The 24217-nt window shown below is 29.3% G+C and overlaps 1 protein-coding gene across 2 annotated transcripts in view; it reads left to right on the plus strand.

The window, feature by feature from the left end:
* The window catches only part of LOC119689969, a 41189-nt gene extending 18875 nt beyond the window's left edge, over positions 1 to 22314 (plus strand). For both annotated transcript variants that reach the window (XM_038104932.1, XM_038104933.1), the window contains one exon: positions 20868 to 22314. In XM_038104932.1, coding sequence (XP_037960860.1) covers positions 20868 to 22289 — 1422 coding nt within the window. In that variant the 3' untranslated portion in view covers positions 22290 to 22314. The remainder of the gene's footprint in view (positions 1 to 20867) is intronic.
* The last annotated feature ends 1903 nt before the right edge of the window (positions 22315 to 24217 follow it).

Genomic DNA, 24217 nt, shown 5'->3' on the forward strand with positions numbered 1-24217 from the left:
GTATGAAAAATAAACAGGGCACTAGAAATCTTGCAGGATTAAGAAAGATATCTATTTAAGAAAAGGTCCGTTTAAAAACAGCTTTAACTGTATTTAAATATTTATCGGCAATATATGTTTCTCATATTTTAAAAATAATTTTTTTTTGTTTTAATAAAAATATTCTAAATAAAATATTTAATAAAAATATTTAAATATAAATTTGCAATATTTTACTTGTTTTTCATATGAAAAAACAATTAGAATCTTTGTTTTAATGAAAATTATTAATAAAAAAATCTAAAAAAAATAGTAGTTATTATTTTTTTTTAGTAATATTAAAGAAATATGGTTTGAAACAAAAAAAAAAATTTCTAATCATTATTGCTCTGATTTTTGCCTATCACAACAGAGAATGTATTTTTACGTAAAATTTTTTATGCATTTTATAAAGAGTATATAGTAATGATATATTGTGAAATATATTATATATTCTTGTATATAATAGTACGTACTAATTGTAAATACACAACTCAAAGTTGTTTACTGAGATTCATGCAATAGAAAACTAGAGATGAGGTCGTGAAAGTGGTGCAAACGCCGGAATTTTTACAATTTTTTTTTATTTATTTTATTTGACTTTTTTTTTCATAAATTTCTTAATGCTCTACCAGCTGTGTAGCTGTCGTAGATATGTGTAGTAGTCATGCCAATGGCCTAGAAGGCTATACATACTGTATTGTATTTTGATAAAAATGCGTTCTTCCTTAACTTAAAAGCCGCTCCCAAATGAGAGGCCGTAAACAAAAGCAACATTCTGAAAAGTAGGGTAAAAATTAAAATAAAAAAATAAAAAATAAAAAAAGTTCACATTAAGTCAAAAAAGTTTGCCGGGACAACATACGTAGTGCGCAAGTGCAGTGCCAATATTACTGGTACCGATAAAGCACTACTGTTGTTGTTTGGGGTTATTGTGCGAAGTATTGTCTAATCTATGTACACACAGTCAACTGCTAGGTAGCGACGGTAACCGCGGCGTGCATGCATGCATGATGATGAATCGGGGCAAAACTTACTATAGTAAGTAGACGTACGCGCGCTTCCATGATGTACTCACTCCTCACTGCTCACTGCTCACTCGTTTATAAACGAGGACGAGCTGGCCACACGAACACAACAAACTGTGCTCTGTGCAGACAATATATTTTGTATGCGAGAAGTTCACTATCAATAACAGTAATGTGTTGGCGCGTGCGAGTGGGTGTGATGAATAAATATAATAGTTTAGTACTAGTGTCGTGTCGCATGATGCGATGTTGTAGGTTGTGGAAACTTTTTCTTCGCGTTGCTCTCATTCGTTCATGCAACATCATATGTTGCAAAAGCTGGCTCTTGTTTACTTTACTAAACATACTAAAGCAGAAAGAATTATAAAGATGAAAATGTGTAGTAAAAGAGGGTTTGTTTTTGACTGGAAAAGCTTATCTCTGTTGTGGGGGTAGTTTCACTGGAATGTATTTATTGATTCGTTTTCCAAGTAACTAATTGCGCCTTTTTGTATGTTGTAATATTTTGAAAATTTCGTATGTGCCACAGCTGCTACTACTACTAGTCCCTGCTGCTTTACATATTGTGTATCCATGAGTTAACATATAAAATAAAATCCTTTTTGCGCCTTTTTCAATTCAATTTTTTTTCAACTTTTTTATTTTTATTTAAAACTTTTGGATTTTAGTTAGAATATTTCTTTTAAGTGTTAAATTTGAACTTTAGTAAATTTTGGATATTATTTAAAATGATTAATTACGAAATTTTGTTAATAAATTAAGTTAAATTTATAAAAATAGTAAGTAAGGTGAGGCATGTATTAGTTATAAGGTTAGTTATTTATATATAAAATATAAATATTACTATATTATATATAAGAGAAGAACAAAAAAAGGTTATCGTAGTAGCGTAAAGTGGTAGCAGTAAAGTGGTAAAAATGCACCCAAGAAGGTTATAGGTTCAATGACCTCTTTTCGTTGCAAGAGTTCATCAAACAAAGTACAAGTGCTGCAACCAGATGTTAGTACATAACTAACTATGTGATGAGAGATGCTCTTGTTTTTATATATATGTCTACTTATATATCTCTATATGTATGTACATATGTATCGTTATTGCACTGGAGTAATAATACTAAAGCTTAAACTACTTATTTACTTACAAATTATACATACTTATATAGCACAAACTATGTTTTGTAATTTATATAGTATTACAAAAAAATTGTTTTAATTTTTATAGTATTTCATATATTTCATATACAATATAAAAGTTTTGGGATTTCTATATACAAAAATATACAATATATATATATTTATGTATACGCAATATATATAAGCGACCCAATTATTTTATTGCACTCTATCACATTCCCACAAATTCATTTTGTTATTTAAAATATGAAATATTTTATATCTGACCAAGTTTTAAACCCTAAAATATACTTTTAGAACATACGAAATGCAATTGTTGTTATAATTATAAAGATTGCAATCATATACTTATAACTGTATACTTTTTGTTCTTAGAATTTTAATCATAATGTTAATTACAGAATTCAATATATATTTTTCTCTAATTTTGTTTTGAGCTTTTTGAACTTAAATAAAGCATATGTTATTGAATTTTATATCTTTTTACGTCTATTGTAAAAAATCCATATTAAATTTATTGGGGCACTTGTAAAGCTATTTTATTCAAAAATAAGATATAGTTCCTATACATATTTCAAATTGGTCAAATAGTTTGTAACGCAAGGAAGCATCCAGCCGATACTCAATAATGTACATATATATCAGATGAACCCGATGCGATGACTCAAAACTAGGTTTGTTCATCTATATACGTTCCTATTCATTTTTCTTCTTCCTCCCTTTCAAATCCTTTTATTGCCATTTTAGATGGTGTGAGATGAGTTGACGGTTCTACATTCCTTTTTTTTATAACGCCTAATATTTTTCATATTATCTAAGTTTTTTTTATAGAGACTGATAATTTTCCCTCAACTGATAATATTTATTGCAGTTGTAGTGCAGGTTAAGTTGACATTTCCATGTGATTTTTGATAATATTCATTTTTCTGAGAATATGTTACGGATAAACGTATTTATTAATGCTGTTAGCTAGTATTTTGACTTTTGCTTATTTTAGTATACACTTTTTGCTTATTCTACTATATAACTTTTTTATGTATAACTTTAGCACTAAATTATTTGCTTGAGTGAACTGAGTGGACCTTGTAGTTAAAGTTATTATGAATTTAATTTAGTGTGTCAATTAATATGCAGTAGGACATTTTCAAAGTATGGTTAAATTTCCTTTAGTAAATGATATGATTTTTTTTTTGTATTCTTATACGGTTGTTTACCGTTTCATGTACGGCAAAATTAGTTCTCTCTAACCTCTCTACAAGAATGAATACCCGTATTTTATAAGTTTATAGCCATGTTTTTCATAAAATCACTGAAAATCACTAACAAGTCGTATGTGATATTATGCGTGTGTCCTCCTTTTTCTTCAGTAAATAAACTTTAGTGCAGACAGTTGTATGTTATGTTACGGCAAGGCAATTGTTCATTTACTCGTATGGTGTAAAAAGAACATCAAGTCGACATACGATAGATGTCGTGATCCAATATAAAATAACAGCTAACACAACTAAAAGTGAATACAAATTTTTTGTGAAAAACAACTATCATCCAACAAGAACGTCGTCGTCAACACCGATCTCAGCTACAACTGCAACAGGCAAAAAAAAGAGAAAAAAATTATAGAAAAAGTATTTATAGACTTTCTAGGTATTTGCTAAAGAAACTAGAGAAAGCTTTGAATGGGGTGACGGCGACGACTTCACTCGTTCAATTTATGCGCTTGTTTTGTCTGTCGTCTGGTGGTGTTTTTAGTGGGACAGACGCGTAGCAGCTGCTTACCGCTTGCATGCAATGGATCAATTACTTTTGTGGGTTTTTGAATATTGTGCTAAAAGTACGTCTCACAAACTAGACGGAGACTGTCGTACTGTCGTAACTGCAAACGAACGGTCCATAATAAGAGCGCGCTCAAAACGGCTTGTTCGACGAAAGGCACAGAAAGGCTGGGCGGGACAGTGATCATACTAACTTTGACTAGTTTATTTATAGCTTTTAGTGCAGAAAATAGCGTTGTAAGCTGGATGATTTGGAATCACGTTGTGTTTGCTGTGTTTCTTTTTTTGTTGCATTTACAGTATGTAGTATCTTGTTGCATATTTTCGACTGCTGCTGCTGACTGTCGCACTGTGTCTTGAATATATTGACTCTACTGACTAACATAATGTGGTGGAATGTTGTCTTGCAAAATTTAATGACGTTGCTAGTTTCAACGTTTTAACGTATTAACGTTAGCACATTTAAAGGCTTTCATCATAAGCGTTTTGACTGTTATAATGTTTTTACGAACTGCGTATCTCTCTCCATATTATACTCGAAGCATACTTAAATTTTTTTTTTTTCGTTTTTTTACTAAATATGAATGACGTTGGGCTTTTTTATGCTAACATTTTCTTTCCCATCTAACGTTTGGCATATAAATATTTTTGCAATCCATTAAGAAAAAGAAAAGGCAAGACACAAAGGTGCAAACAATTGATTGACACATCTGTATGTGGTTTGCGCTAAAGCAATCATTAGAGTTGCGAAATTAGTGAAATTGAAAAAAAATTTTTTCTCTTCATTTCCAAAAGTAATTAAAAAGTATAAACGTACACGTAGGATTTACCTATTTTTAATAGTTATTATATAGATAAGTAAAGACATGTGACTTATATGTGAAAAATGATTTTTTAGGTGTTTATAGCTTATTAGTTAAATTTTTTTCGAAAAGTTGCATTGTTTATAGTTGTTAACGTTAAACATATTTGTTACTGCAAACGTCCGTCATTTTAATACTTATTTATAATAGTACTAAGATTTATAGTTTGTTTAGTTTTAATATGAGCCATGAATTGTTACACTTTTTACAGTATATTATTTTCATATATTGCTTATAAATTTCCGCCCAAGAGAACATGATTTGTTTATTCCACAAAAAAATGGTCTTGCAAACTGCGCCAATTATTGCGAGATCATTCTTTCAAATTACGCAAAGCCCATTGTTACCCAACTGATTCAACCATAAAAATGTAGGTTTCGAGGTACTAAATCCACCATACATCAGATATTTACAGTACATCAAATCCTGACGCGGAATATTCGGAGAAGATGCAAAAAAAAAATATTATGAAACATCATTCATTTCTCGAATCCAAAGCCGTTTTTGAAATTATGAATACAAACAAGAAACACTCTTTATGCTGCTATGTCAGAATTTGATATGCCATCAATATTTATAGGCCTATATAAAATGACATTGAGCAGCACAAAAACAGCTCCGTTAGAATTGCGAAGAATTTCTCCGAGGCTTTAGACAGGCTGAGTTCTTGTGTAATTTCTTCAATCTAATTTTAGAAACGATAATCCAAACCGTACTGGTTCAGAAGTCTATTTAAGCTGTAGATTTGAGAACTGTGTACCAAACCTTTCTAAATTAATTATAGCAAAGATAATATTTTTATTTTAGTTCAAATTTATTAGTATTCATGGTAATAGAATAACATAATGATTTTAATTTTATATTTTTTTATAGTATGATATATATTATAGCACTCTCCCATTTGTATGCAAGTATCGCAAACACATTTTGTTTCTCGTCTCCTCCCTGAAACCATTCGTTCCAATAATACTACTATACACTTTTTTATTCTCTCATTACGAATGATGCGAAACTAATCATTTAGTCGCTGTAAATTTTATTCAGTATTATCGCGTCTGAGAATTTTCCAACATATGAAAGTCATCTACAAACTAATCAACCAATTGTTTTATAAATACTTATTGTGAAAGTGCTTTTTCGTTCATTTCTTTTTGAACGGATTTATATAGAGTGTAGAAATTTAGTAGCACATACTTCAAGGCCCCCCAGAATAACAGTTTTTGTCACCACATAAAGGTTTTACTTAGGAAACAGTATATAATAATCTCCCCGATCAACATCACCAATATTTTTGGTGTAGTTGAACACTACCTGAGACTTCTGAATTGTACCATATTTTCCATGTCGAATATTTTCTGGACACACGTGATTTTTGATACATCTTACGTATAAAGAAGAGTTACAATGCTCTTCTCCTATCATGGAAAAAGTAAAACATTATTTTTTATAGTTATATATATATATATATATATATTCACAGAAAGAACATAACACAGTCCTTAACACGTTATTAGTAATTATAACGCGACATTGGACCCAGTTAGTAAAAGTGCCATACCGCTTATATGGCGGCATTATTCCGTTAAGGGTTAGGGTCAGTTCAATTCGTTTTGATGCGGGAAACGGCTTTTTTGTGTTCAATATTGGAATTTTAATATATCAATTCATAACATTATTTTTAATAATTGTTATAAACTATTATTAAAACTTTATTTAAAGCATAAGTTTTTTTATTATATTTATTTAAATTTATTTAAAAAAGTGTTTTTATTATCTAAGAGTATATTTACTGTAAACTGAGTAATAAACAAAACTTTTGGCATATATGATATCATCTTCTAGAAATTTGATCTTTATTCTATTTGTTTATATGTATGAAAAGAAAATTATTTTTACACTGAAATTGACTGACTCGTCGGCAACTGTTATTAAAAATTTATTCAACACTGCTCTGCTGTTTACTTCTTGATAAAAATAAATTTAATGACACAATGAATCAGCTGATCATTATTGCGACTCAAAACAAAAAAAAAAAACTCCCAATGAGCAAAACACAAGTATATATACGATTTGATACAGAAAAGCCCAGTGTTAACCCGCACACTCTTTACCACATGTAAGGCATAGTTCACATTTGTGTGTTTGCTTTATTTTTTTTATATCAAGTATAATCAATTTTGTACACGATCTCATTTTTAACATTCACAAAACAATAATAAATAAAGTATAAGTAATACAATTTAATGGCTATCCAAACTAAAAACAAAAAAATCAGCTGGTTTGCTTGTTTTACTTCGGTTTTTAATAAAATAAAATTATAATGCAATGTTGTGCGCATTGGAAGCAAAAACAAAGTCATATATATTAATGTAAAAATGATGAACAAAATCAAAACAAAAAATATATCAAACTTTTTTTTTTTTTTGTTTTTATTAATTTCATATATTATATACACAGCTGATTGCAATATACGCCAGCCTAAACAACAACAACACACACTGCAAATTCGCATGTTCTCTCTCTCTACTTACTCTTGTTTAATTATTGACCAATTATAGCTGATTGACGTAGTAAGGGTTTTTAAATTTCGAATTTGAATATTCGAGCTATGGTGTGGTGTAAAAAGTTAAAAATAATAGAAAAAATATTAAATATTGATCATGAGCAAGCATAACTATGTGCAAGCGTACATACATTGATATTCCACTAAGCCGGCAGTTTCTCTGCGGCTGCGAGGAGAAGAGCGGTGCATATGCTTTTTGTTCTACTTTTTATAAAACTTCGTTGTTAAAATGTTAACTAAAAATTTAATTTATAATATTCGTGTGTACCAACATATGTACATAAATGCAAATAACAGTCACTTGATCATTTTAATTAGCCGGTAATAATTGTATTTGTATAGTGTATTAACGGCAACTGCTGTCTGTGTATGTAAATTAATAATTTTTTTATATATTTTTATGCAGTGTTAGTGAGTGAATAAAAAAGTTTTTAATACAATTGAGAGGCAACTAACTAAGCGTTTTGTGCAAAGCTCAAAACACATATTTATTTACATACATGAAGATTTTATGTATTTTTCATTCATTTATTATTTTTTCTGTATATTATATAGTTTTTTTTTAGACTCATTATAAATATATATCGCACCTATTAATGTTGATTTTATTAGGTTAATCTCATTAAACTTAAAGGTTAAACATTCAGGTACATTAAGATATATCGCATTTTTAGCCGAAATAAACATACCTTTAGTATAAACTAAATTAGTGCAAGTAAAGCAAATGATATCAATCCTATTAATATTTATAATTCAATTCAAATTATTAATCTTGGAAAATGAATTTTTTTCTAATATGGCAAAGTTAAATGTCTTAAAAAAACATATATCACCATATCACCTAACATGAAAGTGTTTTGGGGATCAATATAAACCTAAGTTCCGTTGTAATACCGCTACAACCGCTGTGCTATTGTTTTGCACTGCCGCATTTCGTAATATTTCATTATTTTTGTGAATTATTTAATCCGTAATGAAGAATTGTAGATTTTGTTGTTTTTTTATAATAGCTAATACAATAACAAATAAAACTATGTATTTAAGTTTTTGAACAAAAAGTAAAAAGTAGAAAAAAAACTTATTTATTTGATGTGCTCATTTTGGTTGCTTTTGTTATGCACAACACTGTATATGGGAGATTATGTCTCAGTAATCGTGAATTGTAAGGTGTTTATATATGAGATCTATAATAAAGTTAAAATATTAGATAAAATTTTATTTCAGAAATGATTGCAGCCATTATACTTGTATTTCTTGCAATCCGTTAACGTCCTAAAATATTTTTTTTTTTTGATTTAGACTATAAATAGTAAAGTGTTTATAGATGAGATCTATAATAAAGTTAAGATGTTAGATAAAATTTTATTACAAAACTGATCTTAGCCATTATACTTGTATTTTTTGCAATCTGTTAACGTCTTGAAATTTTTTTTCTTGTGATTTAGAATATAATAACAATTTCGTAATTCATAATATATTCATAATTATATGCATTACAATTAATGCATATAATTATTAATATTAAGTTATTATTTAATTATCGACATTTATTGAATATCGAATATTCCATTAAATTACTGTGCCTAATTGGAATCACCTCATTTAAGTTTCAAAAGTATACACTAAAAACGTACTTATTCATATTAATATAAATAAAATAAAATGTGTAGAGAATGTATGTTAATTAACTGAAACTAAAAAGTTCATTAACACCGTTCGTGGAGCTTTTATTTCCTTTTCCCTGCATACGCCTATGAACTAGCAACATAATTCCAATTCTACAAATGTTCCACAAGTGTAAATAAAATTAATGAGCACATTTTTTTTTTATTTGTATGTGGATTTTACCCGTCCGTGGTATTGTTTTGATTTCAAAACAAAAGAAACTATTTATGCAAGTCTTAAAATAGATGAAATGAAGGAAAAAAATAGAGTGCTCGCTCATTAAGTGAATACTTTCAATTTTTTCACACGCGTTTCATTTTTCTTTTCATTTCTCGAGTTATTAAAGTTTAAAGTTACGGTAAACAATTTTAAAAGATAAAAGAAGTAAAAACAAAAAAAAAATTATGAATGATTGTGATAATAGGTTTCTCACGTCATAAAATTTACGCTTCAGTCTGAAGACAAAAGAGAAAAAAAAAACAAAAACAACTGTAACACAAGATAACCAAATTAAAAAAAAGCTATGCATAAATAAAGTTAATAGCAATAAACTTTATGTCTTGCACCTTATATCTATTTGTGTGTAAGGAGCTCAGTTACAGGGTCTGGCTTTGTCTCGGGTTCAGATAAAAATAACTCATAAAAGTTATGGATCCAGTGAACGGCTATAAAAATATGCAAAAATGGATGATTGCAATAAATTTACACTTCACAAGACATATATACATTCATACATACATGCTTGTTTATGCACAAGTAAAAATATGGATACACACGTACTCTTCATATAAATATGGGTTAAAAATGCATAGCATGAAGGAAATGAATGGAACATGCAAATTTTTAGGTGGTTGGTTGGTTGGTTGATAGAAGAAAGTAGTGCAAGTGAATTAAATGATATCATTAAGTGGTAAGGACACAAAAAATGGGGGAAATGATTAGTAATGAAATGAATTAAATATCAAAATGTATAAAGAAAATTTTTTTAAATTTTAATAATAAAAAAGCAATTAATATATATTCAAAATGTTTATTTAGAACTTTCCGTGTTAAGAAGGTACAGTGAAATCTCTTAACTCTCTGAACAGCTGAAGAATTCATCTAAAACTCAATTTTAGTTTTTATCATTATTTAGAGTAATTTTATTTATCGTCTTTTGAAGATTATTTTGAAAAAGTCTGAAGACTTTTTTATTTTTATTGTGGTAGATGAAAGGCATCGACAACTACTATAAAGACTTTAACTCACCAAAACCACTTCTTAGAAATTAATGGAGAAGATTTCCAACACTGACCCTGACAGCAATGTGTGAGGCTTCATTCTAATAATAAGAAAGTCTAGGTTTATCTGGGCGTAGTATAGGGGCAAGAGATGAGGGGTAGGGTGGTTATTGCGTAAGCACGAGGCTGAACGAGAGTCGATGTCTCATATCGAAGTATACGATTAACTATTAAGGGGATTTGAGGCGCATGGCTAGCAAGATGTTATAGGAAAGGGTGCTAGGAGTTGGGCTATGCCGCCGGTTATGGTACCACTAGGCCAACGTTAAGAGTTATTCGTCGATGTGGTTAATTTAAGTTTTATTGTAAAGAATGGAGTTGGAAATTCTTCCCTTTGAGCAGAGCTAATTGTTTTAGCAGAAGAGCTTATTTAGTTACGCTTAATTATGCCTTTGAAGGGCATTTTTGGTTCAATATGCCTGAAAGTATCGTTTTGAATGGTATAATCTATATGAGAGATAAAGTTGTGCCTAGGGGGGGAGACACTATAACATCGAGACACTTAAATTTGTCAACAATTTAAATGCTGCAATATATTTTCATGTTCATGCTTTAAAATTTTTGTTTTTGTTCAATTTATATAATTTTATTTCTATAAAAACGTTTTTTTCTTTTTTTTTGTTTTTGTTCAATTTATATAATTTTATTTCTATAAAAAATTTTTTTTCTTTTTTTTTTTGTTTTATAAATTCAACATAATTTAAGATAGTTAGTTGTTATTTGTGCGAATTTGTATGAATAACTAAATTTTTTTTTATAAAATTTTTATTTCTAAAACAGACTTCCCAACCCTCCTATATACTTGTGCATAAATTTCTTAGCTTTTACTACTGTTCATTCATTCATTCATTCATTAATTAAATTTACGTTCAATTACATGAATTAACTTATTCAAAAAAGCAAAAAAGTGACTTTTAATTAATAATGTATGTAAATTATTAGAATTTTTATTAATAAAATTTCTTGAATTCATTCTTCAATGGTTTTTATTTACATTTTACTACAACAACAAAAACATTAAAAGCTTGCAACTCATTTGACTATATATGTATACATATTTGTGTGTTCGTCGTGTATATGTGTGTGTAAACACTGCTGTTGATTTTAGCGGCATTGTAGCTATTTATAGCTGACAAACTTCGTCGATGTGCAAAAATAGCGGAATTTGAGATCGTTGGCTGCACCCACACAGCATTTTTGTCGGACGGACGACGATAATGCAAAAGCAAAATAATTTTGTTTTTCCTACTTTGCATATTGTGATATAAACAAAAAAAAAAAAAATATGGTTTGTTTTTTCTATTGGAAATAAATAATTGTGCTAAATTTTTTTATATACAGAAATTCTGTATATAAAAATCAAATAATTATATTTTTGCTTGTTTTTTCAATTGTTGTTGTATTGTACAGTAGAGTGTATATTTTTTTTAAATTCTTTTCCTTAAGCATGATTTACACGTGAATTTTATATAAAATTTCTTGCCTGTAATAATAACACGGCATTATTATTTCACTCTCATTCGCTCTCTAATACACTCTCTTTTCTCTCACTTAACTTTTGATGACTTACTACTGTTGTTAGATTTTTGCTAGCTGTTTTAAGTTCAGGCGAAATGCCACACAGTATGAATGATCAAAAAAATCAGCTGAAAATGTTTTTATTGTTTTTGTTTTTTTTGGTGCTGTGATGTGTTTTGTTGTGTTGTGTTGTTGCCTTTAAATACTTGGCATTGCCGGACGCGCCTTGTGTGCTGAGTTTGTTATCGTATGCCGTCATCAAAATATTTTGTAACACACAACTGACTGACTCTGACTGGGTTTATAAATAAATAACAACGAAAAAGAAAAACAGCTGCTATTGTTGTACAATTTCTGCTGCTTTTAATTTTGTTTGTTATTTTGACTAATTTTTGTTTTTGGTTTTTTTAAATTTTTATTTGTGTTTTTTATTTTGTTTTACAATTATTTTTTTTTTAGAATTGTTGCTGCTCCTCCACTACTATTACTCACTCTTCAGCTTAATTCTGTATAATTGTACTATTTTCACCTGTTCTTGTTCTGTATTTGTGTTTTGCCCATTTTTTATTCACAGTTGTTATGATTCGTTCGGCATTCCAAACAAGATTCAATCACTGAATTGCTTTGAGAAATGCATACACGTGCGCTGATATGGCTTTGCTTTTATTTTTGTAAATAATATTTATTATTAGTTATATAAAAAATAATTAAATTATGAAACATTTAATTGATATATGTATGTGTGTGTGCCAAGGATAATATATTAAGTTATATTAGTTATATTAAAAATAATTAAATTATGAAACATATATGGATGTGCCAAGGATAATGTATTAAGTTTTAAAATAACACGAATGAAATATAATAATAATAAAATATAAAAATGGTTAATAAAAATGTTTAAAAATTTTAAATTTATAGTTGCTCTTAGGTTTTCTTTTGTAGTAATTCTAGGCTGACAAATTCTGCTGATAAAGTTAGGATACGAACTCACAACTAATTTACTTGGCTACAGTGGATTGTTTGTAATATATAGTGACTATTTTTATTTAATGTTCTTAATTTTTTTGCTTCCTAAATTGTAGTCATTTTGTTTTTGTTTGTTTATAATTTATATCTTTAAATTTAATGATTATCGTATAATAAGAATGTCTATTCGATTTTAATAATTTTCTATGTATAAAAATTCGTGATTCCAGTGAGAGAATCTTAAATAATATTGAAAAATACGAAACATAATTAAAATATAATTATTCATCCGTTTTTGTAGTTGCTCTCGTTTGGTAATAATAAAAAAAAAACAGTTAATATTCTTGCAACATAAAAATATTTTGTATCACATGACAGAATAGCATAGCCAATGCAAAAAAAAAAAACAATAATTTTCACATTACACAAACAAAGCAAATAACCTCACAAAACAAGTTAACCTGCTGTGTTTCGTTTGTTTGCTTGCCTGTTTACCTGCTGCAAAACAAACCATATGTAATGATGAAAAGGCGACAAAATGGTGGGAATGATAAGAATGGACATAAAGACGAAATAGAAGACGACTGACGACTACGACGACGTTTACAACAGAACTATGTAATTTTAAGCGCCAAAATTTTTTTAAGAAACAAATTTCGTAAGCGCACGAACGACATAGCAAATATCTAAAAACTTTTTAACCCCAAAAATACATGTTCTTGCACAAAAAAGTATGTTTTAAAAAAAATATTAATATATAATAATAAAACTGTGTGGTATATTTTTCATGTAAAAGTGAGCATATGATTTTAATCACGTAGGCATGTACGTACGCACGCATAAATGCGTAGCATCAAACAATAATGCACATAAAAATATGCTAATAGCACACAGTCCACCCACTCTCCCCCTCCATACTATTACATGCTGTTTCTTTATGTATCTAATAATTTTACATACATAGTATATGTCCGTCCTCTCTATATTCTGTGCATGTTACAATACAATTCTCAATTAAATTTTATTTAAATATATTTTTATTATATCAGCTATTACTTATTTTAATTCATTTCGTCTTAGAGAATAAAGAAACACAGTTTATACTGTATAAGCAAAAGCAGCGAGCGTACACATGGCACATCACAGCATACAATAATAAAACACAGCTGCTTCTTAACGTTTGAACTGGAATGTTGGAAATAGATGCAAAATCACTCTCCTGTATATCTGCTGTTTTATACAAGGCACATGCACACATCAGAAATGTGAGAGATGAATGCGTCTCTCTCTTTCTCTCTCTGTCCACTAAAAATGTTAACATTTAATAAAGCAGCATGTTGAGTTTTCATTTTCCCCATACAATTCTCATATGTTCTGGCTGGTTGTGCTTGTCATTGTGTGTGTGTGTGTGTGTGTGTGTAAAGTATCGCTGCTGAATAACTTTCCAATAAATGTACTTGCCTTGTTTGTAGTGTAAAGAGGTGAACGTTTTGAATATGAAACAAATCAATGAGAAATTCATATGAAAAAGTACAGTCACTACAAAAATAACATAGCCAGAAATGTACAACAATACCGCTAATACCACAGTTCGTTTCGTTCGTCGGCGAAAATACATAAATAAGATGTTTTTGTTTACACAGTTTTTCGCCGTTGCTGCTTCTACTGTTGCTTCTTCTCTTTCTTATAATGTCTACACATATACATATATTCATATGTATATATATCTATTTAAAAGCGTATGCAGGCAAGTGGCTTATGATTTAAATTTTTTTTCTTACTTTATATTCACGTGAATGTGTTTTATTAGTATGTATGTATGTATTTGCATGCGCGCGCGTTAATATCGCATTTGTTTTTAGTTATACGTGAGTGAGTGAGTAGTGAGGCTCTGTTGGGTATTTAAAGCGCGACATACACAAAACACAGATGATTTTTGCTTACATTTTTGTTGTTGCTATTAATTTAGCATTCTTATGCATAAAACAATTTTTTTTGCCGGCTTTTTATTTTAGTTTTGCAGTGTACTTCTGCCACATTTCTGTATTACTATTGCAGTGCAATTGTGCAACATTTTTCTTACTACTATTACTCGGGATATATGTAATTTTTTTTTGCTATGTGTTGTTACAGGATTTATATGGAGGCACTCTGACCTCATCCAAAGTCAACCATTTAATAAAATACATTGTAAAAATATTGTAGTTAACTTTTTCCATATATCCCGTATAGCCTAGTTTACTTTCTATAGTAAATGAGGACAAAAAAAAAATTCCTCTGAAATCCGCGTGCTATTTCTTAAATACTTTCCCTTTATTGTGTTACAAATTATTTTCAAAATTAAAAAAAAAAAGCCTTGTTTAAATAATTTTCTAACAACAATTTATGGAATATATCTAATTAACGCTTATAATAGACCGGCGATCCGTCCGTCACAAGTTTGGCTGGTGCGCTTATAAAACATGGCGTGGTGTCTTTGTCAGGAATTTTTACCTGTAATTAGCTTTCCATTTTGATATTATTGGCAATAAATTTTTAAGTTATAAAAAAATAATTTTTTAAAATGCTTATATAGTGTAAATATATTTTTATCTTATTGTACATGCTCTACGAGTCTTTTATAATGCATGTTTTACTGTATGGTGCATAAGCCTGGATAAAAACTAACAGTAATTAAAAGACGTTAGGAGCATACGAGAAAATTCTTTGGATGATCTGTTGTCCCTGACACATTGATACGAGTAGTAAATTAAATGAAACGTTGATACTGCGAGATTGACATAGTAAAGCGCATAAAAATTCGACGGCTACACTGGTCTGGTCGTATCGTGCTCATAGAAAAAAGTGTTTCTGCCAAATGCCAAAAAGGTGTTTGATTTAGTACACACTGGTGAAAGACGCTTTAGAGGACGTGCGCCGATGACAAGTGATAAGAAGGCACTCGGTACTAACAACTGGTAGCAGCAAGCCACTACTCAGGCTGGCTGACAGAGAGTAGTAAATTCCTAATGCTAATTTTTATTCGATATATGGATATTACTAGACAAAGATATATTAAATGCAATGATTTGGAGTCTGAATTGTGACCAACATATCTTTTCTGGTACTGTTGATACGTCATATTTATTAAAAAAAGAAACTCCATACCGAAATAATTGATTGTAAGGTGTGGAACCCACTACGCTCTTCTTTGGCACTGATTTTGAATCATAGTTTATGTAAATGGAGTTAGTTAGTAGTAGTTTAATTTCCGTGGTTATCATATTAGGTCATTATTTTAGCTCAAGTGGACTTTGTTTAGGCCATTGAATAAGGTCGCCATTCTAAATTAACCTAACTTAGTAACTGGATTAAAAACTAGTACTAACAGTATATTGATTACAATACATATCTTGGAGAGATTTTTATATCCCAATGTTTAATTTTCACTCATTTTATTGTAATCTTAAGTTGAAAATATTTTTTTAGGACTTTTTTCTTTGTATTTTAACTGTTGTTTCGTATATTCAGAGCATCTGTATTTTCTATCTTGCAGCAAAAGTTTGCTTCATATTGCCTTTTATTGTAGATATATCTATCCTATCCTTCTATTATAAAATAAAGCAGGACAATTATAACAAATATGTAGTGTAGAAACGTATATTCGTTTAGGCAGAGTCAAGATGCTGTCACCTCGAGCAGGATCATCGTATTGAGATAGTAGCTCAGTGAATTAACTAACACACCAGGAGGAACCTTAACTCTACAACTAATGAATATTTATTCCACAAAAGCCCTACATATTCGATTTTTTAATTTTTATTTTTCGTTTCAAATCAATTCAAGATATGCTAGTAAGTTCCTCCAAATGTCCATCAAGATATCAGCATGATAAAAATTTATTTTTGTCATGTCTTATATAAAATGCTCTTCATAAACTCCGCTACCTCTGCTGTTCTTGGTGTGTATTGCGCTAAATAAGTTTGTTTTTAATTTAAATATAAACATTTTTTTCTATGTTGCTTCGTTCCGTTCCGTTCGCTGTTCATGTTAGAATACAATTGAGTGCATTGAAGAAGTGAATGAACGACCTTTTAGAAAAAATTACACGCATATATCTGCGCATATGTGCATTAGTTGTATTGTGCATTGTGCATTGTATATACGCTGTTCGTTATTGTTGTTGTGTTGTTTTTGTTTTTGTATTACAAGTGCTGGACGGAATGCATATTGATAGACTTTTACGTAACTTAAATGTGCCATAGCAAAGAAGAATAAATACATTTGTACGAGAGAGAGAGAAAATAGCATTGTAAAAACAACAACAACAACAATAACAATAACATTTATTAATAATGGTGCAATGCATAACATAACAACGAGCTGAGGAAATTCTGACCCCATAACAAACTATCAAATTATATTACTACTACCAACCAAACGTGTAGCCACTAGCCACTAGCCAATAAATAATAATAATGATGATAACAATGATAATTATGATAATAATGATGACGATGATGTTGATGTCTAGAATGTTGACTAGTAGCAGCTAACTTAAATGGGTAGTAGATGATGGGTATAGGTAGGAGGATAAGACTGATGCTTTGCGCATATTTTTCCTCAAACACTATTCACATGCCGTAGCATCGTTGTATCGCATCGTATTGCATCGCATCACATCACATCACATATCACATATCACATCACATTCATTATATATCGCATAGCATAGTATAACATCGCATTTTCTCTTCATATTGTCGGTCTTGTTGTGTGTTGTGTTGTTGCGTTGGTATTCGTAGTTGTTGTTGTTAGTGTCGGCATTAGCATTAGCATTGTTGCCTTCAAAACGTTCGTCGTTCGTCGCTCGTCGCTCGTCGTCGTCATCATCGTCATCGTTTTCATTGAAATCAAAACAGTGGAACTCAGCTCTCAGCTGAGCCAAGCAGCTGTGTGCTAAATGATGTAAAATATTTTGCGGCATTTTTGCTATTTGACCGCACTTCCTCACTCCCGCCGCACAAACATTATGTTGTTTACTAAAATTTTATGCTTCATATAAATGCCATTGTAAATATATAAATGTATGTGTGCATGTACCGGTTACAAAGCTGGTTGGTATGCAATTCAAAAATATGTTGTGTTGATTGGTGTTGACCTAACTCAAGTAAATGCAATTTTTCGAGTTGTTTTCTCTTTATAGTTTGCATAAAAATACATATAGTAAAATAAATACAAATATATTTTTATTTAATTGTAAAATGAATAATAAAAGTAAATAAAAATTCCAATTTCAACTTTAAGTTTTTCTTCAATTATAATAATTATAAAGAGTAATAAAAATAATTTTGTATTGTATATTTGTTTTATTTTACATGAATATTTTTTAATGTATTTAATTTAATACATAAGGTTTTTGAAAAAAATTTACAGGATGTACAGGATCGATGTTAAATAATACACAAAATATTAAAATTTGTTTTTAAAAATATTTTTTTAATTATTAAAAAAAAAAATATAGTTTTTTTTTTATTTTTTTAATTATTTTTTTTTAAATTAATTTTTTTATATTTTCTTTTATTTATTTTTTTATTTTTTTGTTTTTTATTTTAATTTTATTGTAGTTTATTTTTTTTTTATTCGGTTTATATTTTTTTTTTTATTATTTTTTTATTTATTTTTATTTTATTTATTTTTTTTATTTCTTTTATTCTTTTAATTAATTTTATGTACTTATTTTATTATTTTCTTTTATTTATATTTTTTTATTTCTTTTTTTGTTTTTTCTTAAATTTTTTTTTTTATTTCTTTTAATTAATTTCATGTATTTATTTTTATTTATTTTCTTTTAATAAAATTTTTTATTTATTTTTATTTTATTTTTACTAAAAGTAAATGTTAGGTGAAAAGTTTACTCTCGATTTGGAATCGAAAATGACATTAATCAAGCTTTCACAGCACAATTAATTGAAATTAGCACCGATTTTATACTTATAGATTAATTTATTTTTACAGATAAATATTTAAGATATTTTGCTATTGACTAAAAATACGTCCATTATTGTAAATTGATGTATAATATGAAGAAGACATATTTGTATTAGCTTCTTTCTTTCGAATACTTTCTTTCACTGTTCGTTTTCAATATTTACATTAAAAGTATTAACTTTTAAGAGCCTCACTGCAAATAACTTAAATATCTATTAAATTTTTTCATATTAATAATTTAAGGTCTTCTTCTATTACTACAACTATTACTAATACTACACTCATTATGACTACCAATAAATATCATTACTTTTCTCAGCATTTTCAATGCATTATAAAAATAATTGCAGTCGCAACAGAATAATAAAATTACTTTTATTGTCTGTTTTGTTTATAAATATAATGCTTGAGTAAAGTTATGCGTGGATATACATCTATACATGCGATAGATACATCTGCGATGTACACCTATTATCTATGTGCTTATGAGTGCGTCCGTAGATTTTTGCATTTATTCAATTTTAAAAGTTGAAATACTGAAAATTACTTCCAAAAGATTGATGTTGATTTACGTGTTTAGGATTAAACATAACTGCATTGAAAAATATATAAAATAAAAACCTTACTTCTGCAAATGCAGTCAGTCTGTCATATGCATATAATTGATTTGCAAGTTATGAAGCGGTAAAATGTTTAAAGCAATTAAATTGACATTAATGTTTAATTAATTATGGAGTATTTGATTAAAAGTTAATAACGAGAGTAAGAAAGAGATAGAGAGGAAAAGTATTGAATGAGAAATAAATCAAGAAAAAGAGTGAGTCAAGCAAGAACACGAACAAGAGCGAACTAAAGAGATCGCCCGCTCACATTTCAAAGAAGAGGGCAGTGCATTCTGCATATTTGTTGTGGATTATATCTCTTCATTTAAGTTTTCTAACCAACTTGAAGGCCATAAGTTCTTTAACCTGTAATGTTTTGATTAGAAGTCATTAAATATATAGTTATAGTTTTTAATTCTTTTTATAACAAGCATATTATATATCATGCTAATCTTTGTTAGTATGTTGATCGGTAAAAATTACTAATTAATAGTAAAAAAAAGTGTTTTCTATGTTTAATCAATTATTAAGTATATTGTAATCAGTTGAATATAATTACTTTAACTTATGAAAAGTTATAAGAGTTGTATAATATAGTTTGTACTTCTTTAAAGTTCCATAATGCACAACTTCAGTTCCCTGAGAATTTTGTTCAGGTCCATTAAAAGTTCATCTAAAAAGTTGATTCTAAAGTTTTGGTATAAGTAATTAATTTTATAGGATTAACAAATTTTAGTATTAGTTTTTTTAGGTTGTTATAAAAGGTCTCAAGTAATTATCTTGTAAAATCCAAAAAAATATACTAACGGAAGTACAAATTAGAAATAATTTTTTTAATCATCCCGTAGAGGTCTGTGGTTGTTGATATATTGTGTTATTCCTAAGGTCATAACTAGCAGTATAGTATTTATATTGATAATGTTATTTATATAGATATATATACATACATGACATTTATTCAAATAGGTTAATTAGCTACATATATTTATTATATATAGAAAATAAGTTTTATTTGCTTTATTTATTTATATTTATTAAAAATTTATTTTTATATAGATAAGTATATAAAATATTCATAAATATTTTTTATTATTAAATAAAAATTATTCCCCGATCACATTTTAATAATATTATTTATTATTACTTTATTTTATCTCTTTTGTTTTGATTTATTATTTTTTATTTTGTTTTTTATATTTTATTATTAGCTATTTTTTTTTTTTCCTTTATTATTTGTTATTTTTATTTTTTTTTCCTTTATTATATTATTTGTTTAATTTTTTTTTATTATTATTATTATTATTTTCGGTATTTTCAGTAATGATTATTATAATATTCTAAAATGTAGGTTATATATATTTAATTTATATTTATTATACCATGTACAATATATTATATTATTGTTATTGTATATTATATAGCGAATATAAGTTTTTATATAAAATACATTTAATAATATATTTTTATGTTTTTCTTATATTCTAGGCTGCTATTTTGCAACAAACATCGTCTTACATTTGCGAGCTTGAAGCTCAGAAGACTCAGTTACTATCGCAAAATAGCCAATTAAAACGCTTGCTTGGCCAACATGAGCCCGGTAGTGGTGGTGGCGGAGGTGGTGAAGTTATAGCTTGTACAACTATAAACGGTGAAACTATAACTGGTGTCGCTAATAAGAAGCGTAAGCTTACTGATAATATCTTTAGTATTCAAACTATCAGTGATTCATCTGATGAAGGTCTCGGCTCAATGTCACCAGAGCCAATGACTCTGCTTAATAATAATGGCCCGTCTAGCTCATCGAAAAGTCAAATTATACTTGCTCATAATGCTGCTACCAAGGAAATTTTGGATTTAAAGAAGCAATTGGATAAAGAGCGTCGCATACGTACAATGCTAGAAGATGAATTACAAATGATTAAACGTCAACTTTATTCTGTAGCAACAGCTCCTCAACCTTCATCAACATCTAGTTACATTCCAAGAGAAGTTATTGAACATACTGACAATTTAGTTCGTGATACTATTGAAGAACTGCCAGCTGGTACAGTATCTTATGTTGAAATTGATGAAATGACTGGTCAATCGCAAGTTGTTGTTTGCTCAAGTATTGAAGAGCTGGAGAATGAAGCTGCTGCAGCTGCCGATGAAATTATAACTGAGGATCATGTACATGAAGAGGTTATACTATCATCATCCACTGAATCAGAACAAGAAGTAAATGCCATCGCAAAAGCCTATGCTGCTGGTGGCAGTTCACCATCACCAAGTGTATTACAACCAATTTTACAGGCTGCTATCAAAGCAACTCCCAAGGTTGAAGTTGAGCGCATTAATGATCCAATTGTTAAGGTTAAAACCGAAAAAATTGAACAGCCTAGTGGTTTAACGCGTTCGCGTCAAAATCTTGAAACAATCGTTGAAGCAATACGCCACCTTGAAGGTGATCATCTATTTAGTGATGTTAATGAGCAACAAAAGTTGCAAAGCCACCATAATCAACAACAAAAGGCTCAAGAGGCCCCACTTGCGTTAACCAATAAGCACCAGCAACACGCACAACGCGCCACAATCGCTGAACTTCGCCCTTATCTGCAACTCAAAGGCAATAAACAGGTGACTATAGTTGGTGGTGGTGGTGCTTCAGTTACGTTAACACAGCAACAACTTGCCAAATCTGCAACTGCTGTCAGTCTTAAGGCAGCACAGCAACAACAGAAAGAATCTGCCACACCCTCAGCTACAGTCACACCCACCGCCATATTCAAGGTTCAAACAAACACACCTGCCACTACTATTGGTGGCGGTAATGTTACAAACAGCGGTGGAGTTACACAGCACATTACTATAACCAGCTCTGCTTTAAAGCAATGTCGCCCCGGCGTCATTGTTGCCAAGCAGTCTTGATTTAATAATACAACTAAGTATCAAAAAGTTGTTGGCGGTGGTGACGTTGAGTTGGGTGGAAATAATGGTGGTGGCGGCGACGGTAGTGGTATTTATAACGAGGGGCAGGTGAATTTTATTGGTGATAGTTTGTTGATGAATAGTGCGGATGGTGTTAAGGATGATTTGATCGATGTAGTATTAACAGTTAATGGAAGTGGACTAGAAATGCGCGCCAATGTTGAAACAATTGGAAATGATGAGAAGCAGCAAACCGAAGGAATTGACAACGACTTAGAAGAAATGATTGAATGTGTCGAAGAGTTGCCAATGATGTCTTATACATTAGATGTTGTACAGCCAAACGATAATGACATTATTGAAGTTTGTGACACCGTTCAAATGCTGGACATTGTAGCTGCAAACACTAACAGCAATACACAAGATTTTCGTAAAGATGTCATCCAAAAACCAATAACAACAACAACAGCAACAGCTATAAGAGGCGCAACAAGACACACTGCACTTGGGAGAACAGCGGGAATGATGATGACAAGTAAAAACACCATTAATTTAAATTCAAACTCAGTCAACATGCAAACAACACAATTTGTTAAAAATAAATCGAATTTTCAAATGATAAACAATAATAATAATAATAATAATAATAATAATAATAATAATAATAATAATAATAATAATAATATTTTCTGCAATACTAAATACAATACGAAAAAAGATAAAACTAAAAATAATAAAATAGTTAATAAAAAAAATATGAAGAGCCTTACAACAACAACAACAACAGCAGCAGCAGCAGCTACAATAAATTGTGTACCAATAAGAGCAACTGCAATAGCTGCGGTCGCAAAAACGGTTTTACGTTCTAAGGAAAAAGGCAAAAACTCAAATAATACAAAATTTACGGATAAAAATATTAATAAGAATTTCAATTTAAATAATGTCAATAGCAGCAGCGATGATGTGCTGGTAACTCAAAATCCAAAAGGCAATTGTACCGGCAACAATTCCACTATAAAAAATAAGCAACAAATTACTGCTAATACCATACGATATGCGAATTTCAAAAATTATAATGTACAACATATTAATAATAATAAAATGCCGAATACAGTAGTTAATAATAATATTAATAATAATAATAATATTAAGTACATGGAACAAAAAACCATTAACTCATTTAATAATAGCAATCTACAAAATATTAAACATAAAAATATATTGAATAAAACAACTGATACAATATCGAAACCAAATACTACTACTACAACACTAATAACTAATAATAATATTAATAATAATAATTTGAATATGAATAATAATCATAAAATTAAAATTAATAGTCAAACGATTATTAATCCAAATAAGAATTTCAAAACAAAAACTTCGAATATATCTTTTGTTGCAAGTAGTTCGGAAAAGTCGATGTCGTCGATGGTTTGTGCAGATAATGTTGCTATCGCAACCGCTACTGTTGCTAGCAAAGCTAGTTGCAGTCGCAGTAGAACAATTGCAGTTACAATACCTAAAACAACAACAATAACACCAGCAGCTGCAGCTGCAGCTGCAACAACTATAGCAAAACCATTGGCAACAGAAACCATTTCAAAAACAAAAACAATTACTAAAAGTCAGATGCGAAAAATATTTGGTGCTGATGTTGCTACTCCTAAAAGCAATGAAAGTATCTTAAGTTCGCATGAACGAAATGTTGTTGCTGCAGCTGCAATTATTGGTCGCAAAAATTTAACAAAAATCACTAAACAACAACAGCTACAACAACAGCAACAACAACAGCTACAACAACAGCAGCAACAACGTCACCAATTAGACAATATCTGCGAAGATATTGTTATCAATAATGGTAGCAATAGTAAAAGAGTTAAATTGACAAAAACAGCAATAGCAACAGCAACAGCAACAACGAA

The sequence above is a fragment of the Teleopsis dalmanni genome, chromosome X (genome assembly GCF_002237135.1).
Source record: "Teleopsis dalmanni isolate 2A chromosome X, ASM223713v2, whole genome shotgun sequence".
Classification (NCBI taxonomy): Eukaryota; Metazoa; Arthropoda; class Insecta; order Diptera; family Diopsidae; genus Teleopsis; species Teleopsis dalmanni.